We start from the raw sequence: 12029 nt of genomic DNA, 5'->3' as shown, positions 1-12029 counted from the left end.
TTCCGATCACAGACCAGATAGTGGCAGTGTCCCACATTCCAGGACTTTTGTCTTGTGCCTGAAGTTCCCTGCCTTAAAGTCAAGTTACACGATCACAAAAGCAGTCGGTAACAGCTTCTGTCTCTGTGCACGCAGCTGTCCTCCCCTGCTAAAGCTGTCGTGAGCTTTCTTATATCTGCTTTGAAAACAAACCTTCCCACAGTAAATAGAAGCAGCACTGAACAAATATTTAAAGATATCTGAAAGAAGATGAAATGTCCATTTAATATTTCTGTGTAGGTAATTAAAAACCTCTAGCAGTTATTCAGTCATTCTCTTATGAGGGTAGTTAAAATCTCCTCATTGCTGCTGCAGTAAATAGGTCCTGGAATTGGACAGAAGTTGGAGTGAGGTGTCATGTTGTGGGAGGACTGAACTTTTAACTGCTTTAGCCAGGAGCACATGAGTAAATGTGTAGATCAGACTCATACTCTCACACTCCTCATGGTAGGAGATGTTTGACTTTGAACCGCTGTTCGAATAGGTGATTGTGCAGTCAGAACAGTCAAATCCCAATGCTTCAACATCCGCCGAACTCTTAAACTCCTGTGACACAACACTGCCTCCTGATTACTTCGGTGTCCCTGACCACATGGGCTGGGGACTTTCCTACTGCCAGGCTGAGTACGTGGCCACTGCTGAGACTGATCCTCTCCAAGCTACAATTCACATTTGTGAGTTAATTACAAGGGACTTTGTGTTCATTCTCTGCTGGGCACTAGTGCTCCATGCTGAGGGAGCAGAAAAGAGGAAGGGCTGCCGCAGAAGTCTCCTTTTCTGATGACTCTGCAGTACTCGTCCCTGAGGGTCTCTTTCCAGCGGCACAGCAGGTGCCATTAGGCCATCTTCCACGCTGAGTCGAGGTGGACTCTCAGAACTGGCTATGCCTTCTGGAAAGCAGATGCCAGCTCAGGGTCTAGGGAAAAGCCTAATCTGCTTATCTTCTGATGAACTGAACCGTTCTGAGAGCACCATTAATCAGGAAAGCCTCCTGGATGGTGAGTAACCTTCTGACTGTTCCAGAACAATCTGTAAGATGCAAGAGTGGGGTTGATGTAGGACATGTTTGTTCAGAGAAGCCCTCTGTAAATGACTTTAATACCACTGAGTAGTTACGCATTTAGCTTTAGCGAATATGTTTTGACTTTATTAATTTCCTTGAAAGAAATATAAACTTGTAGTAGTTTTCATATTGCCTTGTTGTAAACTTATTATCCTAGTGGAATGGGAAGCGCTTGCTGAAAGACCATCGATTCACATTACCTGTACTTCTTCTGTAGCTTCTGAAATGCCGTACCTGCAGAGCTCCTGTAAATCATTAGCTGCTTATGCTGTTCTGAAGGCAGCTGGTGTGGCTTAACTGTATTCCATTAAGTTCCTATTTCCACCTTTGTTCTGGAGACGGTAGAGCTTTGGAACAGCAAGGTACGCACACAGTGCTATGAATCGAGGGCTGCCCTTCAGAAGGTGGAGAAGCAGCTGCCTTTATGGGCCTCTAGAGCTAGGCTGGTTTAAACAGTCAGCGGTGGAATTGCAGCCTAAAGAGCAGCCACAAACTGTCGCTAATTCTGAGAAAATATTTGCTCTCCCTTCTCCTTACCTTCAAGCCCTTTAAAGGTTTTTATTACCTCTTGAATTTGAAATGTGCAGCTCTATTAAAAGCATGTGCCACTGAGGGTGCAGTTGCAGAGGGTGTGATCTGATCGACCCGAGCACCATGCGTTACGCATGACATGCATTAAAGTTTTGCTCGTACACCGCAGCTCTTAGGGAGACATCTGTAGTGTACCCGGGCGGCTCGTTTGGAGAAACGTCTGGGATTTGTTTACATGGCCGGTGGTACATTGTACATCCAACCTGGTCAGCAGACGGTAAAGGAGGAAATTATAGTCACAAGAAATTTGGAAAATAAATGGGGAAAAGGCAAGAGCTTTGCAAACTTCATACCACACCTCTTCTAATAGTCCTTTTCAGGCTTTTATATAACCTCTGAAATGCGCCTCGTTGAGTGCTTTAGCTGCAAGAGGGGTGTCATCCCAGATGTCACACAGAGGGACTTAATTGTCTCTGGTTAAAAATGTTCCTCTAAGCTTATGATACATTGAAACCTTTTGAAGTACCGGGAAATAATGAAAACATCCCTGAGCATCAGCCCCAGGAGGGTACCAGGAGCGGCTTGGTCTCAGTGGCACATCCTTTGGAAAGAGGGTGGCGCTGCTGGCGTGGTGCAGTGGGCCGAGGTGAGCTGCACACTAGTGCTGTAGCTGTCACTGCTCGAGGCAGTGCCGGGACAGGTAGTTAACTGTAGCTGGCACTGCTGCTCCCTTTGTGCTGGTGGTTGCAGGTAACTGTGTAAAATTTCACCTTCTCACTGTGTTTGCTTTTTCTCGTTCATAGAGGTCCTGTAATAAAGGAGAGTCTGTACAGTCTCAGAAGGAAAATGACTTGCAAGTGAGTAATTAAATTTGCTTATTCCACAGGGTTTTGTAGCTGATAGAGAAATGTGGTGATCCCGCATGTTCTAAACCAGCACTGACTCCACCTGGGGCTGGGCTGTCTTCCTGGAAACCGCAAACACCGATGGAGAAAAATCTGTTTGCTCGTGGAATTGCCATTGTAATGTGTCCATAGTTTGGAGAGATGTCAGCATTCCACAGTAGCCAGAAACAGCCCCCCCCCAATTCTACCCTCAGTGGTTTCTTACCACTTCTGCCATCGGAACCTCTGCTTCTAACACTAAGCTCTTCCTTCTTTAGCAGAGGAAGGTCAGTGCTCTGCTTTACCTGACCCCTATCTTACAGTGCACCGAGGAATTCTTCAGAGGAAAGGTTATGAAGGAGAGGACTTTGGTTTGACCATGACGTGTTTGCTCTTAGCACCGTGCTTGGGTCATCTGGGCTCTGCAAACTTTAAAGTTCTCACCTCTGGAAGCACTTCTGCTCAGGCAGCATAGTGCTTAGCTGAGTGTGATTTTTTTTTTTTTTTTTTCTTCCCCTGAAGTCATCTGAACAGGGTTTGGTGGTTTAGATTTCTGCCCTGGCAGTGGTTTTTTGGCAGGGGTCAACACTGCAGCACGGTGGCCGGATGCTTTGCTGGTTGTGTGCTGTCGTTTCTCAGCTCTGTCGGGGCTGGCAGCGATGGGGAGAAGTGTGCTTTGCCTGTTCGAGAAGTGCTGCTTTTCTCCCTTTGTATCTTCTGCCTTCTGGGAATGCCATCTGAAACAGTTCAAGCGTTTGGGTTTTTCTAGTGAGTGTAGCAGAAACTGGGTTCAGTGTTGTTGTCAAATGGCTCCTTTTGAAGTCCTGTTGGACTTCCAGTTGTGTTTACTGGAACAGCTTCAATCAGCTGAACCAAGACTGACGTGAAGAATGAGCTGGTTTGATTCCTCAGTTTTCCTCAGAGATAAAACATGGAGGTGGCTTGATTTCTCCTCCGCCTCAGTCCAGTAAAAAAAGATAGAGAACAAAAATCCAAACAAGCCCCACCCTGCTGCCAGCAGCTCAAAGAAGCTTTGCTTTGAGCAAAGCTTTGAACTGCAGAACTGTCTTCGTTTGTTGCCTGAAACTAGTGACTCTGTGCTGGTAGGTTATTGTGTTCTGCTGTTGATCTCACAGTGCTGGACCTGCACTGTTGGATCGGCGTGCTCAGGAATTTCTCTCAGGATGGAGTTTAGTTTTCCTGAGTCTGTTGTAGGTAGGTTTGATCAGAGGAGTTAATGTAATCCTTTGGAGAGGAGAAAAACCTCTGGGTGCACCCAAGATGTTCTGGATCACTGACAAAAGCGTTGTAGCTGTTCTGAGCTGCCTGGAATCTGATGGTCTGGTCGCCTCTCAGCTCGAAATGGCTTTAAACAGGGGTTAGCCTCATTTTACCTTGGTTTGGCTCTAGTTAGGAGTAATTTTCCTCGAGATATCACAATTTCCTGTATTTTAGCATGCACTTTTTGTTGAAGAAAAGATAAAGCTGAAGTATGGAAAGGCTTTTGATCTCCACTTGCCTGGATGGGAGTTGCGTCCTGGAAAAGTCTTGTCAAGAGTGTTTATAATCCATAGGTTTGATGTGCAGCATTCAGCTCTAAGTACTTATCTAAAGGTGTGAGTGGCCGAATCTTCTTCGGGGGCTTGTTCTAAATGCAAGTGCTCATGGTTACAGCTGCTTGAAGCTGAGACCTTGAGAGCCTAAAACAAGAGGTGGTTGTTTTGGCCCTGTGAGTATATAGCAAAGTGTTTGAGAGACGTAATTTACTTAGTCACATTGCGTGACCCTTTAAAAAAGTCTTCAGGTGGACATTTAACTGAAGAGCTGGATACCTGGGCCTGTTCTGTGTCTGTAGAAAGTATCCTACAGAAATGTCTAATGTCCTTGGGAAGTTATTTCCACACCTGAGAGTAGCGTGTGGAGTGGAGACTTGGGAAAAAGTCCACTGGGCATTAGGAAGGAGGAGCTGTTGTGCCTGAGCAGCGAGGATGGTGTTATTCCAGAGCTGCCACTGGACTGGTTCTCCAGTGACCATTCTGTGATGGCAGACGAAGCTCTTTTGGTGCTCTAAACTATTGTCTTTCAAGAGTCAGGCACTGAAGCATTCCAACTTCTTATTTTGTTCTGCTGCTCTTAGATAATGTTTGCCTGGACTTCTTAATCCAGAAGCACATCTTTCATGGAGACAAAGAGCCATCCTTGTTAACACAAGTTCACAATCCTGCAGCTGAGGGTTATCTGAAGATTCTAAGTTCTAAAGGTTGTGGGCTCTAGGCAGACACTGCAGAGGAACTAGAAATGTCCCTGTTTCTGGTTGACATTTCTGAGGCATTAAGGGACATCTTGGTGAAGAATGTCTTGGACACTTGCTGTTACCCAAGTATCAGGGGCTGGTTTTTCAGTAAGAGGTGAAAGGAAGGGGCTGGCGTTTTAATGGGAACAGCCACAGGGTTGCTGTCTCCAGACTGCGGGAGCACCCCACTGTCATCGCAGGACAGACAAGCTCAGCGTTGGCTAATGCTGTGGTGGGGAGGGCTTGAGGAGTGGTAAAAATGACATTTAGTGGGAGCATTAGTTAGTTCTCCACAGAACTGCCTGGGGCATGCACAAGAGCAGGGCTTGTACAGAGCTATTTACTGCCTGAGACTGCAGTGGCCGCAGGAGCGAAGGGCTCTGCGGTCTGAAATACCGGAGAGCTTTCTGCCTTTGTGCCCTTAACTCTTGCACTTCTGAGTGCCATGGATCAGACTCTGGAGATGAGTTGCTCAAAAGCAGGCAGAGGCTTCGGGTGCAGCTGGGCTCTGGTTCACATCACTGAGTTCTGACTTATACTGTGGCTTCTGTGTTTACTTACAGCTAATCTTACCCATCAGAGCTGTACTTCAGTGACTTTCACTGCGCTTTTGGGACAAACCTCTTGTTTCTGTTAATTTTTTTAAAGGTTCCTATTAAAAAGCTGCCTGCTTGTGATTGTTACTGGCTGAGTTTATTGACATAAGGAAAACCTTGGAGAAAAGTTACTGAAACTTGAGGTGTGTTTGGAGGTAGAAAAGGAAGAATGTTTAGTCGCACAGAGCACATGGATGTGCTCCCTAGCAGGAGTTTAAATTATTCTTTCAAGAAAGAAGAGGGACGACCTACAATGTGCTCAACGGATATGGATCCGAAGTCACTCTTCTAGACAAACTGTTGGTTCACTCAGTCTTCGCTTCATTCACTAGCGTAGTTAAAATGTCCCTTTGTGAGGCAGCATTCCAAAGGGTGTCAGAATAGCCAAGAATAATATTTATAGTTCCTGTGCTGTGCTTTGGTGGGATAAACTCCTTCAGGAAATGGATGTGCAGGGTTCCCACAGGTTGGGGAGGAGAGGAGTGGGTTGGTTTTTCCTTTGACCTGGCCCACCAGCAGTCACTGGGAAGTATCGCAGATTTTCCTCCCCACCTTTCAGCTTGAAAGCAAACTATTTACATTGCTCCCACTCAACTACCAGTTGCTACTAGTCAAGAAACTGCAGTTAGTGAAATGCTGAGTCGTCGTCTTAAAGCTAACCCTGACATTTCTCGCTCTGTAGCAGTTTAGCTGTTGTGCACGTGAAGTTCATTTCTGTGCAAGCACCAGCTAATGCTAGTGAAATGCTGAGTCGTCGTCTTAAAGCTAACCCTGACATTTCTCGCTCTGTAGCAGTTTAGCTGTTGTGCACGTGAAGTTCATTTCTGTGCAAGCACCAGCTAATGCTTTAATGTGGGTTTGTTTGTTTTCAGGGGGCAGAAGCCATGGTTCTGGAAAGTGTTATGTTTGCCATTCTCGCAGAGAGAGCGCTTGGCCCGAAGCTGTATGGAATCTTTCCTCAGGGGCGGCTGGAGGAGTTCATTCCCGTAAGTCTGGTGTGTGGGCGGTTAGCGGGCTGCCGGGAGCTGGTTTAATTGATCCTGACAAGAAGGACCCCAGCCTGCCCAGAGGAGGAGGGATGTGGGAATGGAATACTTGGCAGCCTGTAGTAATGGCTGGCTGTAACGCGATACAGTTACGAGGGTGTTGGAGAGCCCAGTTATAGCTCTTGCCAGGGAGAGAGAGCTCAAAACTCTTCTGCTGTGGAGGACTAATAAGTGAAGATAAAAGGCCTGTTAGATACCAAACATAGCGTTGGAAGCTCTGGAGTAACACTTGCTTTAAAAGCAACAGGAGCAGATGCTTTTGATGTCCTCAAGTATTTCCAGCCAGTCTGCTCTGAAGATATTCCTAGTGCGAGATGTGATACTCCCCAGGCCTCAATCGGGAGGAGAATTCAGTCCTAGGTCAGCCAGGCTGGCAAGCTCGGCTTTCCCAAAGACAGCAATTCCGCCAGTTCTTTTGGCGTGAAAAAAGCGTATTGTTCTGAGTTCTGTGCTAGGATGGGACATGCCGCTGTAGAGGGACTAACGCCAGTGTCTAACGAATCGCACTGTCATTAACTGTGGTTTATTACAGAGCAGGAAACTGAGTACCGAGGAGCTGAGCTTACCCGACATCTCTGCTGAAATAGCTGAGAAGATGGCGAGATTTCATGGCATGAAAATGCCTTTCAATAAAGAACCGAAGTGGCTTTTTGGAACAATGGAGAAGTAAGTTACGCAATACTCGAAAGAGGGGAAAAAAGGTGCCCTTGTAATTCTGATAAGCAGGTTGTTCTTCCTGAATGCCTGAGAGTGCCAGCTCTCGCTGTACCCAGAAGCTGTTTTGCAGTTACTTGAGGAACTTCAGTTACCCTGAAGAATAGAAACATTCTCTTCAGCAACTCCTCCTGTAAACTCTCTTGGTTTCAGTTTAAATGGAATCTTGGTACGGGGAGGCTACTACACCTGTTGTCACAAAAGCTGTACTGTTGTCTCTGTTTTTAACAGATACCTGAACCAGGTGCTGAGGATTAAGTTCACCAGAGAATGCAGAACTAGGAAACTGAGCAAACTCCTCAGTTACAATCTGCCCCAGGAAATGAAAAATCTAAGGTAGGCTTATTCTCTCCACCACCATCTTCATCCGGCTTCGGGATGAACTCCTGTACTTGCTCAAACACATGATGCAGGATAAGACCCGACATTCACTTTATTTTACAAGCTGGGGATTGTTTTCGGTTCTGTAACTGGCTGGAGTCTCTCATGACAGCAAATCGATACCATCCGTGGCTGATCTGACTTGCTGATCAGCAGAGTCTGACTTGGTTGTCCTCATCTTGGGTTCCCAACTGTGAAAACAGTCTTGCTGGGAGTGAATAGCACTTCAAATCCTTGCCCCATCCATTCTGTACTTGGTGGGGCTGAACTTGGTGATCTCTTCCTTACGAGATCCTGCGTTGCTGTCTTCTAGGGCTATGCTTGAGGCGACTCCGTCACCGGTCGTGTTTTGCCACAATGACTGTCAGGAAGGTAAGCTGCTGGTGGTGTGTGACCCTGTTGGGTGATGCGGTGTGAGGCCTCTCCTGGTCACTTGTTTGCTTTCTGAGAGGTGGTCGCGTTATCAAGGGGCTGACCTGGGACCACAGCCGGGGTGCTCCCGGCCTGCAGCAGTCAGAGCAGAGCGTGTTGGCTTCAGCAGCCCTTCTGGCTGACAAGGAGACCGTCCAGTGTCAGAGCTGGGCTGAGCCCAGCGTGCACACGTGCTCTGCTCAGCTGATGGCAGGAGCCTTGGGTGTTCCTGTGGAGACAGCACCTTTCGGAGCTGTCTGCACACGCGGGATCAGGGTAGGATGTACTTAGCCCTTTTAAAAGGGAGATACTGAAGTAGTTCAGTGAGTGGTGAAAATAGAGACTGACTCAGCGGTTCCTGGCTTGAACTGGTAAGAAACATAAGGAAAACCTTAGCTACTGTTCTGGGGTGCTTCAGTGTGCTCTCCGGGAGTTATGGAGGGGAATAACAATTTTTGCGTTAGTTCTCTAAGGAGATGAAAAGGAGGCAGGGCTGAAGGTGCGGGCTGTGCTGTGTTTGAGCTCCCTGTCACCTGTGCAGTGGCTGAGCTAGAAGGATGCTCTCCTGGGCCCATATGCAGGGCTGCTCTGTTCTCGTTAGCTGAGGCTGAGGAAGCAGCCTGGAGAAGAGGATTGCCCTGGAGGACGGGCACGTCCAGAAGGACAGGCAGCACGAAGGGAACAAGCCACCACTCTGCTCACTCAGTGGTGGAGTTCTTCACTGGTGTGGCAAGGTGCAGTACTGGAGGAGTCAGCACAGGGCTGGGGCAGGCTTTGGAACCACAGTTTCCAAGGTGGGAGTGAAATACTGTCCTTGTTCTGTGGTACGTAGAGACCATATGTACCTGCGGAGAGGGGACAGACTACTGCAGGAACAGCAGTTACTCTGAACTGATTGGCTGGTTGGCACTTGCCAGAGGCCGACTTGATGTCTTTCAGAGGAGCAATAGCGACCGAGTGATTGAAAGACAGACAGAGCATCTCCCTGTTGGAAAAGCTCAGCCTTTCCTTTCTGGGGGTGCTGGTTGTGCCACATCAGAACAGCAAAGTGACCAGTCTGCAGCTTTCGGGCTGCTGCCGAGCGATTCCTGTCCCAGGCGCGGTGTGGTCAGGGGTAGTGCTGGGCAGGTACAAGGTGCTGCATGGTTCCGATCTCGGGCTGTGGGAGGGGACGGTTCAGCGAGGGCTGCTAATGCTGATGGTGTCACCCGAGTTAGCCACGAGCTGAACACTAGAGGAGCAGAACCTGTGGGAGAACAAACCCACCTCTGCCTGTACAGAAGAAACTCCCTCACTTTTCAGCTTCGTGAGGTTTATAGTCTGCACCTCAACCTGCCGGTGCAGCCTGGCTTTTCCTATCTCCTCCCAGGCAGATGCCAGGGGTGACTGGGATTGTCTGAACAGTTTTAGCATACAGTATGGCTTTTCTGTAACTTTCCAGGGACTGCGCTGAATATGTGGTGTTGTCTTAACATTCTCAGGTAACGTCTTGCTTCTGGAAGGCAGGGAGAATTCAGAAAACCAAAAGCTGATGCTCATCGACTTTGAATACAGCAGCTATAATTACCGGTGAGTCCCTTTATTTCGGTTCGGCAGGAAGGTATGTTCCTTTCTACGTGCTGCAGGGAGAGTGCGTACCGTGATGCTAGCGATCTGCCTGTCCTGGTGCGTGGTGTTCTGCTCACGGATTTTAACTGTCTCCATGGAGATAAAACATGGTACCAGAGTCACGTGTTTTCACGTGGCTGGTAGCTGTTGTTCTGAACTGCGCGTCTTTACTAACTGCTCTGAGTAACCTGCAAAAAAGCTGCATTCTGGTCATCAGGTCTCTACCTGCTTTGGCACAGCTGCTGTAGGGTCTGAGGAGTCTTGGGCTGTTCATTGCAATTCGAGGTTTGCTTGAGCAAAAGCAGGACGGCCAGTATGCAAATGCTGAGGTACTCAGGCTTTACCTCTCTTGCAGAGGGTTTGACATTGGCAACCACTTCTGTGAATGGATGTATGATTACACGTATGAGAAGTACCCGTTCTTCAAAGCCAGCGCTCTCAAGTACCCCTCAAAGAAGCAACAGGTAGGCACAAGCATTAATAGAGTCCTGATGTTTGTGGTCTTCAAATCTCAATGCTTGTCTCCAGCTCTGTTTTGGACTTAACTCTGTCCCAAGACCTGTCCTCCATGACTTCCTTACATGTCACTCTTCCTCTAATCCTGACTCCCTTTGCCCTAGAAGTCACAGAAACTTTGGAACAGCTATTCAGAGCAGGACATCTGCTCTGCCGGGCAGCTGGCCACCACAGCCGGTCCAGACACTGTGGGCTGCAGCTGGGAAATGAGTTGGCAGGAGAAAAATGTCACCTGTTGTCCTAATATTGTGGCTTTTCTGAAACCAAGCAATGAGTCGAACCACCATTTGTCTCAAAGCTCACTCCAGCACTGTCAGTGTTTGGAAGAAAGAAGTGAGACCAGATTGCCTGGTTCTGGAAGAGGCGCAGATGTCTGGAGACAGAGTCGTAATGCTGTTTACCTTTCTTCCAGCTTCACTTTATCTCCAGTTACCTGGCTGCATTCCAGGACGGCTTTGAGCGTCTGAGCAATGAGGAGAAGTCCAGACTAGAAGAGGAAGTGCTGACAGAAGTGAACAGGTAACTTGTCTTTCACAGCTCTACCTGGGAAGGTCCTGCACTCGTATGCCTCACTGGGCCGAGGGGCTTCAGCTGGGAGGGGTTAGGAGATATTTACAGGTGGTACAGAAGCATCTGTCCATTGCACCCCTTAATGAGCGGCGAGAACAATGCTGCGCCTTGGGGGAGCCAACGGAATGGCTGCTCTACTCTCGACTTGAAGAGGAGCTTAGACATCCCCGAACTGGGGAATGACCAGGACGATGACATTGGATGCTGTGACGTAGCTGGTGTTTCAGTAAACATGGGTTTGTGATTTCAGGTTTGCCCTCGCATCACACTTCTTCTGGGGTCTGTGGTCTATCATACAAGCAAAGATCTCATCCATCGAGTTTGGATACCTGGTAAGTTACTGAGTTGAGGTTTCTTGTAACTAAAACTGCGTACTCTGACCTGAAAGTAAATGAAATGGCCTCTCATGGCAGCCACTCTCTAAGCGGAGTAAAACATTTTACAATCAGTTTGTTACTAGTTCATGCTCTTTCCTTAATGTAAAGAACATCCAAGATGGTAAAAGCCTCAGAAATTCTTCCTGTTGTTACGCAGAGGCTGCAGCCCCGTGTCGGGCTCTGTGTAGCAGCCCTGCAGTGAGAGCCGGTGTGCGAGGGGAGCCAGCCTGCAGTGCCGGGGGAAACAGAGCCCTCGGAGCGCCCCTGTAACAGCGGGGTGATGCCCAGGGTGCAGCAGTGCCAGGGCCAGGCAGCTCGTGCCGAGTGGCTCAGCGTCACTCCTGTGCCTGCCTGGAGCTCTGTACGCAGTGTCACTGTCACTCCCCGGGGTGTCCCGCAGGAGGGGCTGCGGAAGCCGACCCTTTCGGTGAAATCCTGCCTTCCGAGTGCCTGGTCTTTCCAACACGCTGGCAGCAGCTCACAGTGTTAGGAGTGAAGATTGGAGGAAATGTTCAGAGGCCAGAACACCTCTGGAGAGATTATCCTTCCCAAACAGAGCTAATTAATGCAGTGAGCTGATGGATTAGGGTGGTAACACAGTTAGTACCCTCGTTACGCCTCCCCCTCCCACAGAAGAGATCTCAACAGTTCGCTGTGTTGAGCACCGACCGTCCCTTCTTTCTCTAGGAATACGCGTTATCCAGGTTCGACGCCTACTTTGATCAGAAGAGGAAGCTGAAGGTGTGAATGTGGGAGGAGCGGCCCGTCGGTTACGTTAGGAGGAGGGTGGCTGGACAGGACTGACACTGTGCTTAGGCTACTGTATCTCTGCCGGAGGTGTCGCTCAGCTCCGGTTCCCCGGAACGCAGGTGTACAGGACTGCAGACTGTGTAAAAAGGACCTATTTCCGTTCCGTAAATACTTGGAATGAGGTTGGGAGGCAAAAGTAAGAATCAACAGTGCAATATCTTTAAATCCTTTTGATCTAGAAGGTATTTTA

The 12029-nt window shown here is 48.4% G+C and overlaps 1 protein-coding gene across 1 annotated transcript in view; it reads left to right on the top strand.

Moving 5' to 3' along the window:
* Window positions 1-11793, top strand: part of LOC104498172 (choline kinase alpha-like) — a 19765-nt gene extending 7972 nt beyond the window's left edge. Inside the window, exons 4-13 of the mRNA XM_010141523.1 lie at window positions 2437-2490; window positions 6279-6392; window positions 6985-7118; window positions 7398-7502; window positions 7861-7919; window positions 9440-9527; window positions 9922-10030; window positions 10495-10601; window positions 10903-10984; window positions 11717-11793. Coding sequence (XP_010139825.1) covers window positions 2437-2490; window positions 6279-6392; window positions 6985-7118; window positions 7398-7502; window positions 7861-7919; window positions 9440-9527; window positions 9922-10030; window positions 10495-10601; window positions 10903-10984; window positions 11717-11776 — 912 coding nt within the window. The 3' untranslated portion in view covers window positions 11777-11793. The remainder of the gene's footprint in view (window positions 1-2436; window positions 2491-6278; window positions 6393-6984; window positions 7119-7397; window positions 7503-7860; window positions 7920-9439; window positions 9528-9921; window positions 10031-10494; window positions 10602-10902; window positions 10985-11716) is intronic.
* Window positions 11794-12029: the final 236 nt, after the last annotated feature.

This window comes from Buceros rhinoceros, unplaced genomic scaffold, assembly GCF_000710305.1.
Source record: "Buceros rhinoceros silvestris isolate BGI_N320 unplaced genomic scaffold, ASM71030v1 scaffold16528, whole genome shotgun sequence".
Classification (NCBI taxonomy): Eukaryota; Metazoa; Chordata; class Aves; order Bucerotiformes; family Bucerotidae; genus Buceros; species Buceros rhinoceros.
This window is presented reverse-complemented; position numbering and strand designations above follow the sequence as displayed.